Here is a 14,214-nt window from a genome sequence, read left to right as displayed (position 1 = left end):
GTGTATAAGAGCATGTCCATGAAACGTTATTTTCCAAAGTATATTTGTAAGGAAAACATTATGGATTCCCCAACATCTAATCCTGCACAAAACTTTTCCAACTTTTCAGACCACCGTCCGGCTCACGTTGATGACTGTGAGAGGGTGGTCATTCTTATCACCGCCACGGTAAACTAATGAAGCTTGTTCTTTGGTTTCTCCTCAGCTTTTTACAAGAAGCCTGCCGATCCTGTCCTTGTCAATGTAGTCCAAACAGCTGTTCCAGTCCAAACAGCTGTTCAAGCCGAACCAGCTGTTCAAGTCGAACCAGCTGATCAACTCCAACCAGCTGTTCCAGTTCAAACAGCTGTTCCAGTCCAACCAGCTGTTCAAGTCCAACCAGCTGATCAACTCCAACCAGCTGTTCCAGTCCAAACAGCTGTTCCAGTCCAAATAGCTGTTCCAGTCCAACCAACCAATCCAGGCCAACCAGATGATCCATTCCAACCGGCTGTTCAAGTCCAACCAGCCAATGGAGTTGCAGGTCAGTCACCATAGTTACCAAGGAAAAAATTCAATTGATTGATTGATTGAATGATTATAAACTGTAGACAAAATGTACATAGTTAAAATATTATACTAGCGTTGACAAAATATAGTTAGATAAATATTTTTCTTTCATTACATAGTGGTGGAGACCAGGCGAGAGTTAGTTTAATATCCAACATTAAATTGACGATTTGATAGTGAATAACAATAACTTATTTTTTTAAGCATACCCTAAGCCTTTGCCATGGCAACAGTAATCTACTAAAGATGTTATTTCTGTTTGTTTCCAGAACTAGAGAGTCTCCTGCCTCAACAACCTGGTGAGTCTTGGGGATCTTCGTGACATTAGAACCAATGAAGAACAGAAGAAAGCAATTTGACTGATTTTTTTCTGTGTAATACAGAGAATTTATCTAGCCCATTACACAAACCATATAGAGCTAGCTCACATGCTACGCTGTAATGCTGAGCCAAAAACAAAACTAGCTGTAACTGTAGGTTGAGTGGCTCTATTGGTAGCTGGCACAGAACTCACATTTTCAAATGGACCGTCCATACATAAGTAAGAACATTAAACAAGACATACTAATAAGGGCTAGGCCAACAGCTTATGAGTATGAGTTATCTGATTCCATGATTGATAAATATCCATAATAGAATCAAATGCATTCTTTCTTACCCTTAGTCCAAACGTTTACTCCACGCAATCTGAAAGGTTTATATATATATTTATATATATATACATGTATAAACATAAACCTTACCTTTTTTCTAAGTAAAATTCTCAGGGACCAATCTGAGTAAAGCAGGTTCCAAATAGCTGTCTAAACTCAAACTCAAATGAGAATCACGAGAAAGCCCCTCCGTAATAATAAGAACGCTCAACCTACACATTGATGTCAATTAATCTTTTAACTAATTAGACCATATTAAAGCTCACATTATTACCTCATTGGACCTGACACTGTATTAGAGCTAACACCAATTATAATGACTTCTATTATTATTAAGTTTCTGCTCACACATAGAGTGATCAAAACAACACCATGACCTTTAAAGTTTGAACAGTCTGAGATAAAACAGTCCTACAGGCTTGACTTCTTTACAGGTCACCCTGACCAATACTCACTATCATTTTCATTGTCCTGAACTTGCTTCTTGAACCGACTCCCGATTGCATGATTTGAGTGCCTTCCTTAATAAATAGTTTCACTATTACACTGTGGAATCAAACTAACAACTTAACTTAACTTAGCTTAGTGTTAATTGCATGTGTTTTTGTTTCTTTCACAGTAACTGGGGATTTGGAGATGGAAACATTAAATAATCCAGATTCAAATGAAGACCTATAAGTAGTCACCCAGAGTGGCCACTGGATTGTTGCAGTCCGCGCATCTACTAAGCCGCCTCTGATCGTCCAACAAGTGGAACTAGTTGATTGTTGATGGGACTGCAGACCACTCCATGTTTCTATCAACAAGAGCAATGAGGTTGCTGCACTCACTGAATCATCTGTAAATTGGCCAACCAAAGATCAGACATGCAGCAGGATGTCTGCTGCGAAACACGTGTGGTTGTAGCTGAAAGTGCCAAATGATTTCCTGTTTTCCACACAGTTGGGGTCAATTGGCATTTGTTACCAAGTATTTGCGATGCTTCAGATTTTTTTATGTATTTATATAGCTTGCTTGTTTTTATATTGTCTTGTCTACTGTTCTAGAGACTCCTAGTTGTAACACCACCAACGGGTCGATTTTAAAATGCATGCAGCCTTTACGTCTGCCAGTTACTGCTAACAGAGAGCCATAGAAGCTTAATATTTTAAAAAAAAATCTGCCATTAGGGGTTCGCTGCTTGGTCCCATATAGTTTCTGTATCATTTATTTTTTCCTTGAAGATTCACACTGCAGCCTAGCCTGGTCCTACCAGACTCCGGTGCTTTATTTCATTTGTACAGAGAGTCTGGACCTACTCAATTGACAAAGGTTAACATCAATCCCGATGCCCCAGTGCAGTGACAGGGACAATGTGCTGTGGAAGGTGCCGTCCTCCGGAGGAGACGTAAAACCGAGGTCCTGACTCACTGAGGTCTTAAAAAGATCCCAGGGCACTTATCGTGAAGAGTAGGGTTCCCCGGTGTCCTGGCCCAACAAGGCTCGCCCAACAACGCCATTCAATCTGGCCCCCTAATCATCCTCCTGTATAATTGGCTGACTCATTACTTCCCTCACTCTCCACCTCAAGCTGGTGTGTGGTGAGCGTTCTGGCGCAGATTGGCTGCCGTGCATCACCAAAGTGGGTGCTACACACTGGTGGTGGTTAGTGAGGTCCCCCCTTCACTGTAAAGTGTCCTTGAGTGTCTAGAAAAGTGCTATATAAATTCAATCCATTATTAGGGGTCCAAGCCAACAGGTTGGATCCCTATTGTTTTTGTAAGGATTTTTATTAGGGGTCCAAGCCAACAGGTTGGATCCCTATTGTTTTTGTAAGGATTTTTCTTCCTATTATTATTATTCCCAGCTAGAAGTGGTACCACAGCCCAAACCGTAAATGGTGCCGACACGCCAATTGCATGACTACATCCAGGTCGGTGAGGTGACGGCAGACGACAAAATCCAGACATGCCGGCCACTAGGTGGCGCTATACCAAGAAATACGCGTTTGGGGCTATAACTCCCACACCGAACCTTCCACAGTCAAAAACTTGTACCCACATATTCACTGGAGTCTGCTGCATCTTTTGACATAGGCCACGCCCATTTGCGTCTATAATTTTTTTTCGCAAAATCGCGAAAACCGCAAAAATGTTTTTCCCTACTCCTCCCACATTTCTCGACCAATCAACACCAAACTTTGCACACGACATCGTCAGACGCAAACGAAAAGAAAAACTCAAACACTTTTTGATCCGACCTTCGATTACGAAACATTAGCATTTTGAATATTTGTTTATTAGCTACGTTTTACGTCAAAACGCAAAAATTCAAAAAATACCAAAATTAGACATCGGATCAAGTCCAAATTTTAGACACATGTCGGTGCTACCCTTAATGCCGTTCAATAAAGATTTCGGAATATTTCGCCATTAGGGGGCGAAATAAACGAGGAAATTGTATATCTTCTAATTGGCTAAAGGAATGTTCTTCAAACTCAAGGGAAACCATCAAGGGGCAAACCCGATTCTATATAGAAAATATGGCCAAGAATTATTAATGTGGGCGGGAGTTTTTGGCAAAGGAAAATTGTCTTGGGAAAATTTCGCCAACAGGGCGGCGCCAAAAAACGACGACATTGTCTATCTCCTATTTGGCCAATGGAATGTTCTGAAAACGCGTTTTAGGCTATAACTCCCACACCGAAGCTCCCACAGTCAAAACCTTTATATCCACATGTTTTTCACGGTAACGTTTTGAATACTTGCTTCGCGTTGTGCCGGCGAAATGCACATTTCTTGTCGCGTTGTGCCGGCGAAATGCACACTTCTTGGACCCCTGCATAACTGCTTGCAGTTCTAGTTATTATTATTTTTATTATACTTACCCCCCTAAAACTGGCACTACAGCCCGAACCGTAAATGGTGCAGACACGACAATTGCATGACTAGATCCAGGTCTCTTCGGACTACGCTGACGACCAAATCCAGACACGCCGGCCACTAGGTGGCGCTATACCAAGGAAAGACGCGTTTGGGGCTATAACTCCCACACCGAACCTCCCACAGTCAAAAACTTGTACGCACATATTCACTGGAGTCTGCTGCATCTTTTGGCATAGGCCACGCCCATTTGCGTCTAGAATTTTTTTTCGCAAAATCGCGAAAACCGCAAAACTGTTTTTGCCCTACTTCTCCCACATTTCTTGACCAATCGACACCAAACTTTGCACACGACATCGTCAGACGAACACGGAAAGAAAAACTCAAACACTTTTTGATCTGACCTTCGACTACGAAACGGTAGCGTTTTGAATATTTGTTTATTAGCTACGTTTTACGTCGATACGCAAAAATTCAGAAAATACCAAAATTAGACATCGGATCAAGTCCAAATTTTAGACACATGTCGGTGCTACCCTTAATGGCGTTCAATAAAGAATTCGGAATGTTTCGCCATTAGGGGGCGCAATAAACGAGGAAATTGTATATCTTCTAATTGGCCAAAGGAATGTTCTTCAAACTCAAGGGAAACCATCAAGGGGCAAACCCGAATCTATATAAAAAATATGGCCAAGAATTATTAATGTGGGCGGGAGTTATTTGGCAAAGGAAAATTGTCTTTGGAAAATTTCGCCACAGGGCGGCGCCAAAAACGACGACATTGTCTATCTCCTATTTGGCCAATGTTCTGAAAACACGTTTTAGGCTATAACTCCCACACCGAAGCTCCCACAGTCAAAACCTTTATATCCACATGTTGTTCACGGTTGTGTTTTGAATACTTGCTTCGAGTTGTGCCGGCGAAACGCACATTTCTTGTCGCGTTGTGCCGGCGAAATGCACACTTCTTGGACCCCTGCATAACTGCTTGCAGTTCTAGTTATTATTATTATTAGTTCTTCGCCACCTACAGAGTTTATTATGGTTTTATATCATTCATAAACACTGTGTTATTTTCCCATAGACCTTTGACCGATGGAACCGGAGCCTCGGAGGCGGGACTTATTTTTCAGAGTAGCTACCGTGTTCGTGATTGGTCGAACCGTCTGCCTATCGCAGTATCAAGAAATTCCTATCAATGAGATGACTTCCTTCCTGCCAAGGGATGACACCATTGCAAGTTGAAGCGGGAGAGATGCCACTTTGGTTAAGGAGAAAACAGTTACTGGCTAATTACTGGATTAATTTGATGGGACAGAGGGAAGACCATCAAGTTAGAGTGGCGACTCAAGCAAGCTGGGAGAGGGGGTAGCAAAGTGGTCAAGCTTTGGATGGACAGGGGAGGTAGTGGCACAGGAGCTGTTAGTAACAGATAAAAATAATTGTCCAGCTGTTTTATGGCCTCGGATACCTCTCTGGCAATTGGATGTACCTAAGGTGGATGTAGGATTGCTTGAAATTAAAACTGAGAACAATGAAGCGGATATGGTATTTGAGTTTCAGCGTCATGTGAGAGAACATTATGGGGATAATCTACTAATTTTAATGATTGGTCAAAAGATCAAGAAACTGAAGCAACAGGAGCGCTTTTATGGTTTAGAGGTTAAAGGTAGAGTCATCTAAGAGGACATCCGATTTTTGCATGTTTAAACTATTGAGCTATATGCTATTTTAATGGCAATAAAGTGGACTGAGCAACTTGAAAATCAAAAGGTATTGATGTGTAGTGATTCTGTTTCAGCCATGTTTGGGTAGGGACAGCGAAGAGCCATCAGGATCTTATATATGAGATCCTGATGGCAATTAGAAGTGTGTCTGTGGGAGGAGGGGTGATCTCTCTGATGTGGGTCCCAGCCAATACAGGAATCTCAGGAAATTAGAAAGCTGATAAATTAGCTAAAGCAGCTGTAAAGAAGGAAAATGTGGAAGTAACATTACATCTGTCTAAGGCTGAGGGAAAATGTCTTGTGTGGAGGGGGATCATGGCCCAGTGGCAACAATTATGGGAGAGAGACTAAAGGGAGACATTTATTCTCATTAAATGGAAGAGTGACTGAGTCAACTAAACCTTGTGGGATGAGAAGGAAACAACAGGTTACTATTGCTAGAATGAGAATTGGTCACACATTATTGAATAGTACTCTTTTTATAATAGGGAAACATCAAGATGGAATGTGTGATGAATGTCAACAACCCGAGACAATGCCTCATGTTCTTATACATTGTAGGATATAAAGCAGGGAAAGGAAGGAGTTACTAGAGACATTGAGAGAGATGGGTCTAGAAGAGAATTCAGTTAAAGGTATTAACCTGAAGGTGGCAGCAATGCAAAAATTTGGATGCCAGCTGTCATAAAATCCCACTGAAGAAGAAAAAGAAGAAGAAGGAGATGACACGAAAGTTGGGGGAACTTTATGACGTCGGTTGACCTTGATTATGGTTTAGTATTATGCAATTGTTTAATATGTTGCTCCTGGTTAACATGAGGTTCTCCGGTCCCCTCTTCTTCTGGCTGTCGGCCGTCCTTGGAGTCCTGGCTGGTAGGTGGTTTGTTTTGTATCACACTGAACCGCGCCCTTCCCCGCACACACGTCGCCTCAATATGATTTCATACTCAAACATTACGCTACCAGCTTATATCGGTATGTCTGTGATCGTATATATTGTTCGAAGCCTGAGCGTTAATGTAACGATATAGACAGAGTTGAGTATAGTGAGTGGCGTTGTAAAGCGCCGTTGTTATAGCCTGTTTACGACACTCCGTAAAGTCAGGAAGTGAACATCCCTTTCGTATTCTGCGTAGAGAGACTGCGGTCAAGCCAGCCGACTCATCAAGATCGGCGGTCAAGCCAGCCGACTCAGTTTTTTGCCGTACCTGTATATACTAGCCATTACGGTAATAGCGTCTCAGAACTAGTTTCAAATAAAAGCATTCGTCGGGTACATACAAAAAGACAGTCAATAAAAGCAAATACTATCTAAGGAAGTGTACGGCCGTTGTGGTATTTACTTTCAAAATAAAAGCCCACCAAACCTTCCAATATGAGACATATTACATATGATTTTGGATACGATTTAAAAGAAAATGCCCTTTTACTCCAGGCTCATTTCACTGCAGGGCGATAGTTCAAGACCCCACCGGGTCCACCCAAGAAGTTTCAGGACATTCTGATGCGTAGTTTTCAAATAAAAGCCCACCAAATATGAGACATATTACATATGATTTTGGATTCGATTTAAAAGAAAATGCCCTGTTATTTCAGGCTCATTTCACTTCAGGGTTATAGTTCACGACCCCATAGGGTCACCCAAGAAGTTTCAGAACATTCTAATGTGGAATTTCAAAATAAAAGCCCACCAAAAATTCCAATATGAGACATATTACATATGATTTTGGATTCAATTTAAAAGAAAATTCCCTGTTATTTCAGGCTAATTTTACTTCAGGTTATAGTTCAAAACCCTATGGGTCACGCAAGAAGTTTCAGAACATTCTGATGTGGAGTTTCAAAGTAAAAGCCAACCAAAATCTCCAATATGAGACATATTACATATGATTTTGGATTCAATTTAAAAGATATTGGAATTTTTGGTGGGCTTTTATTTTGAAATTGCACATCAGAATGTTCTGAAACTTCTTGGGTGACCCTATGGGGTCGTGAACTATAACCCTGAAGTGAAATGAGCCTGAAATAACAGGGCATTTTCTTTTAAATCGAATCCAAAATCATATGTAATATGTCTCATATTTGGTGGGCTTTTATTTGAAACTACGCATCAGAATGTCCTGAAACTTCTTGGGTGACCCTGTGGGGTCTTGATCTATCGCCCTGCAGTGAAATGAGCCTGGAATAACAGGGCATTTTCTTTTAAATCGTATCCAAAATCATATGTAATATGTCTCATATTGGAAGGTTTGGTGGGCTTTTATTTTGAAAGTAAATGCCACAACGGCCGTACACTTCCTTAGATAGTATTTGCTTTTATTGACTGTCTTTTTGTATGTACCCGACGAATGCTTTTATTTGAAACTAGTTCTGAGACGCTATTACCGTAATGGCTAGTATATACAGTACGGCAAAAAACTGAGTCGGCTGGCTTGACCGCCGATCTTGATGAGTCGGCTGGCTTGACCGCAGTGTAGAGAGAGGTTTGAATATTAGCCATAATGTCGGAACCATCCAATGTATACTTATCTCGATACCCTAAGAAGAAGAATACGCTCCCTTAGAAGCCACAAGTTAGAGAAAAACATGTACTACAGCACTACATTACCCATAATCCGAACTGTATAACGCCTCTGATTAGTGGAGCTCGTTGTTACCATACATCTCTACACACATGTCTCGTCCGCTCTTCCCGGCCAATGGAGTCGAACGTCCGCACTGGCGGCCATCTTGCCACAGTCAGCTGCTCACCCATAACATTGTGTTGGTAGTGGTACATGTATTTTTAAATAACCATAACTTGCTCAATTTTCAACCGATTTTCAAACGGTTTCTTTAGTTGTAAACGTCAGAGATGTAGTTATGAAAAGATATTATAACCACTTTAAAACGCCAGAAACCAAACCGTTTGTAAATGGGTTGTCATTTGGATAGTATAAATGATAGGAATACATTATGGTGAATGAATACGTAACTGATGGGAAGAACGAAGCACTGTACCATGTCGATGACAACCCTATAAACACTATAGGCAACATTACACACACACACACACCGCATACACAAACACCTTTTATTAAAAATATAAACACTATAATAATCTCACAAATATTGTACAGCCTTTGCCTTTTTTTTGGTTTTCTAAATAAATGTTTTGCTCTGAATCAAAAAGAATGGGAGATTTACTTACCTACTGTTTAAAAAAGGGGGCAGTCACTGTTACGCTCTTTAGCCGCAAGCAACCAGGAGGATGTTCGCATAACTGCAACCTCTTGTACTTCACTCTACTCCATTCATGAAAATATATGTCTTATCGGCTTGAAATTAATGGTGGCAAACCCACCAATGTGGCCGCTGTACAGACAGCTCGGCTCACCGTCTTTTGTATCTGGATGCTTTCACAAAAGTCTTAGATTCTGTCAAGAAGCGTTTAATCTCATCAGAAACACTTTGCAAAATGAAAAGCTATGAAAGAGACTGTGATAGAAAAACATTTCAATCGTTTTTGTTTTTTGTTGCAGCTCAAGGAGAACCTAAATATTTTGAAGTGGGAACACCGCTCACCTTGGAGCCAGACGTTTCCACTGTTCCACAACCAATCAACACCATCAGGTGGAAATATGGCACAGGCTTGGTGGTTGATTGGGATCCGAGCGGCCATACATACTATGGGTCATTCAAGGGACGCACAACGTTGGATCCAAAAACCCTGTGGTTGGTCATCAATCGTTTGACCTTGGCTGATAGCGGACAGTTCTCCTTGGAGACGAATCTTGGAACATTCGGGACTCATGAGGTTAAAGTCATCAGTAAGTGTGTGTGTGTGTGTGTGTGTGTGTTTGTGTGTTGTGTGTGTGTTGTGTGTGTGTGTGTGTGTGTGTGTGTGTGTGTGTGTGTGTGTTCGTTCCATCTATTGACCTGAGCCCAAATTTATCTAATTTCAATGAGCAAATACCAAAATGTCATTGGTAAATGGTAAACTTAAGTGTCCTCACCTCTGAGAGATCAAAAAGGAGTCAGATCTGCATTTGTAATGTACGCGGTAGTGCAACCAGTTTAGGTCTGTAAAAGCCTTAAGACATTTCCGTAAAAGCCTAAAGAAATTGGCTAAACGAATGGCCTGGGCCACTAGGACAATAAAACAAATGGGCCCATATCTTACGACTGATATTTAGATGAAATGTAACCAAACCTTTACCATCGGTTTGCCTTTACGCATAGGCAAATATATGAAAAGTGACAGGGGTCTAGACTGCAGACAGAAAGACAGACTGATTTCTGCACTGGCGGAAAAGGGGGGGGGGCTTCCCTTTGCTGTAGATGATACACAGCAAAGGGAAGACCTCATCTCTGTTCTTGTGTTCTTTTCACCTGACCAGAGCCCCCTCCGACGCCCAGTATAAAGACCCAGCCGCTGGTGTGTGACGTAATTTGTACTTTGAAGTGTACCGCAGACACCACAGATCTGGGACCGGTCTCCTACGAATGGAAGAAAGACGAAGGAGAGTGGACCGAGGGTGACGAGCTGAAGGTTATGGAGATTTCCAAACCCCCTGAGAAGTTCTCCTGCAGGCTGAAGACCCCTGTGAGGACCAGTAATGCCAGCATCGCCAAGGACAATCCACTCTATAAACCAGTACCAGGTATGTCACGAGTGGACAGTATTCAAACAGGGGTCATAAGAAGATAATTGTGTTGCAAAATTCTAGTTCCTGTAGAATTGGATTTGAGAAGTTGTAGAAGTTAGGTAGAAGCTACATTGCTGATTGGGAGGGACACATAGATACCTGACACTCTCCTATTTTTCTGTAAACATTGATGCCGAGCCCAGATCTATTTATATACAGTATGTCACAAGCGACCAGGAGGCAGTGTTGCCAGATTGGGCTGGAATTAGCCCCTAGCAGCTTATTTCAATTTAACTTGTCTTACTTCATGGCCGAACATAGGAGTAAATGGGCTACTGGGCACTTTTGACTCTTCATAAGGCTGCAGTGGCCAGCTAGCTGCTTTGAACAAATGGATCACGTTAGGGGCTCGTGGGCTACTGGGCACTTTTGACTCTTCATAAGGCTGCAGTGGCCAGCTAGCTGCTTTCTGCGCTTCACATGTAAAGAAACACAAAGAAGCCTGACTTTCGTGCTGCTGGCTTACGGATCAAAGTGGAGGGGTTGTTTTCCAATTGTGTGTTGTTGTAAAAGGATTAACGTTGTGTGTTAGCATTTTGATGACATGATGGTACCTTATGTTTATTTCCATTTTCTCTCCTTGCAGATGGTTTGACTTTAGGGGACATTTTCGGAATACGTATTGGCATATTATGCGTTGTTGCTGTAATTGCTGTAATTGCAGTTATTAATGTCATCTCTGGTGAAGAGCCGTAAGTATCCATTCAATCAACTATTTCACACTCACACTTGTTTAGCTCTAAGTCTTGCAAGAAAGATATATACAGATATATATCGATAGCTTTCCATATTCCTATATGCATATATATAATAATAATAATAATATATACATGTATAGACATAGATTTATACATCTATTTATAGTTACACATTTATTTATAGATTTATACACATACTGATTGGTACATGGCAAAAAGAAATAACTGCATGGAGGGACAACATGGCCAATGTCCAATGTCCAATGGATTTTCCCTTTCTCACCATGCCAGCCTATTTCAACAACAAAAACGTGCCAGGTTGATGAGCCAATGCAGGTTGTTTCAAAACAAACTCTTTTCTGACCTCACACAAGTGTGTTCGACTAGAGGCCCCGTTTACACGAGGGCGCTTGCGGGTGAAAAAGACAAAATATTTTATCGGAAGTGCCTTTCGTTTAGACGGTGACGGCGATTTTGGGGCATGAAAACGCATAAATCTGAAACCACCCTCCAGGGTGGAAAAGTATGGTAAGCTATCCTCGCCAGAAAACGGCATCATTTAGACACGTATCACCTTCATTACGCCGTAAAAAACGCCGTAAAATGTAGAAAAACGCTGTATTTTACGCCGTCATGCGCAAAAAGTGCCGCAATTAAGCCTTTCAAGAGCACGCGTAAAAAGCGCAGTTTTGAACATCAAACCACGCGTAAAATACGCCGCTTTTGTGCACATCTCAACGGCGTAAAATACAGCGTCTCTCTAGTATGCTAATAATCTCCGCCCTGCTTTTCTCCCAGCCAATGCATTTGAAGTGTTTGCGCCCAATCGCTGAACAAGACAAGCAGACCAAATCAGTTTTAGCACAGATCTGCTTTGAGAGTTCTCCTCTCATTTGTTGTTTAGTTGTAGCGTCATATAGATATTAGAGCTGTCAAGCGATATAAAATATTTAATCGTGATTAATCGCATTAATGTCATAGTTAACTCACATTAATCGCGATTAATCGCAAATTCTTTTTCTATGCTAAATATCCCTTGATTTTTTTGTCCCATAATTCTTCTCATTTTAATTCTCTTATCAACATGGTGAAGTGTATCGGCTTGCCTTGTGCAAATGTTTTTTTATTGATAACAACATTGGATATACTGATCAAAACAGGACGATACAAAAAAAAGAGCCTATAGTGCAATTAAACGACTGCTTTTGAACAAATGCCATTTGAACATAGCAGTCAGGCTACTGCTTCTTTGTTTTGAGCCAAAGAAAAAAAAAAAAAAAAAATTTGCGTTAATCGCGCGATAATTTTTTTAACGCCGTTAAATTTGGTTTGCGTTAACGCCGTTAATAACGCGTTTAACTGACAGCTCTAATAGATATATATCATTAAATCCAGTTCCAACAGTGTGGTCACCGTGGCCGTGGCCCAATCGATAGAGACGCTTGCTCTGTAGGCAAGAGGTTGTTAAAAAATAAATAAAAAATACATATAAAGACGTTTCAAACGTTCCATCGAGTCTCTGCATTCTACAATGGCCAGCTTTATTGTTTCCCATGGGAGCCGGCGACTTAGTCTGCGAGTGGACGATCTGAAACTAAATCGGAAACTAGATTTCTTCTTCGAAGGTTGTGCTCCACACAGAACCTCCTCACCGTCATAACGGAGCACTTCGGGGCACCAGATTGCTTTAGAGCGGTACTGATCGCGTCGTGTGTCTTTCCAGTGTCAAATAGTTCACGAATAAAATCACCATAAGGTTCAAGTGCGGCCATAACTAAGGCTAAATATAATTAGTACAGCAGTCTATGCTGGTTAGGTGGTTGGCTCTTTTTTCTTCGCTGCGTTCTGCCTTCTGGTGTAGCCTAACTATAATGTATGTAGGCCCTATTTGTTTTTCTGTTTCGGGTTTAAAAACCAACACACAAACACAAAATCAAATGCCGTTTATTTGTTTATTCCTTTTGCCCTTTTTCAGTTTCAAAACCAAATCAGAAAAACAAACAAAAACAATCCTGTTAATTGTTTTTCTGATTTTGTTTTAAATCGGAATATTCAAAGAACGAACCATACACGGATTCTCCTACCTCTATCACTTTACTGACACACAATGTGTGGCAGTAAAGTGACAGGATCATTCCATAGACAAAAATCTTTCCATATAACTAATTTAATTTAAGGATAGTCATTGCACAGCTGTAACCAAGTATTCTCATTATAGCCTAGTTATATCCTAGTTTTGCATATTTATACATTGTATCCTATTTTCATATTTCATGTGGCATCTGTATTTTTATGTAGGCTACAGCATCTGTATTTTAAATGTAGCTTATATCTTCTTTTTACATTTTACCTTTTGCTGAGGTGGGCGCTGTATTAGCCTACTGTATAGGCTGTCTGTATTTGTGTAAGAGTTATTTGTATTGTGTAACCTGCTGGATTATGAAAGTTAGTTTGGGGTAAATAAAGTGTCTGTCTGTCTGTCTGGGGGAAAATGCCGTGAAAAATGTACGCACGGTGCGTTCAGGATTAGGACTGATATAGCATATGTCGGCTATAGGCCTAATCAATCGGTTTTAATATTTGAAGCATTCATATAGTCTATTCTTTTCGTAGGCTACTCTGCTGTTGGCCTTGATGGGGAGATATTTTTTGCTTCCATGCACAAATAGTTGAATCCAACAACATTCCTGCGTCTCCCCCTCTACAGAGCCCATTTAAGCACGTGTCAGACTCAGTAGACTGTTACAAGCCTCTGAACGTTGTTAGAGCAGTGCACGCGCGTTCATGTAAAGAGGAGTTTTGGGAAAAACTGTCATTTTTTACGAAGGTTCGAAAGAATGATGGGCTGATGGGCCTCTTAAGCCTATCAGTTAGGCTACTTGGCTCCCCAGTTCATCATATCTCTCTATGGCTCCCTCTCACTCCTTTCCACTGTGTATTTATATCGATTGAACAAGAGAGGATGTAACGATAACTCCACGAAAATAAAGGCTCCATGGCTGTAATAATTTAAATATAATTAACTTATAAAGCGTGTA

At 41.0% G+C, this 14,214-nt stretch overlaps 1 protein-coding gene across 1 annotated transcript in view; it reads left to right on the top strand.

Moving 5' to 3' along the window:
- The window catches only part of LOC115542259 (uncharacterized), a 578,272-nt gene that overhangs the window by 162,943 nt on the left and 401,115 nt on the right, over positions 1-14,214 (top strand). The window contains exons 22-23 of the mRNA XM_030354447.1: positions 9,312-9,599; positions 10,170-10,433. Of these exons, the coding sequence (XP_030210307.1) occupies positions 9,312-9,599; positions 10,170-10,433 (552 nt within the window). The remainder of the gene's footprint in view (positions 1-9,311; positions 9,600-10,169; positions 10,434-14,214) is intronic.

This window comes from Gadus morhua, chromosome 4, assembly GCF_902167405.1.
Source record: "Gadus morhua chromosome 4, gadMor3.0, whole genome shotgun sequence".
Classification (NCBI taxonomy): Eukaryota; Metazoa; Chordata; class Actinopteri; order Gadiformes; family Gadidae; genus Gadus; species Gadus morhua.
This window is presented reverse-complemented; position numbering and strand designations above follow the sequence as displayed.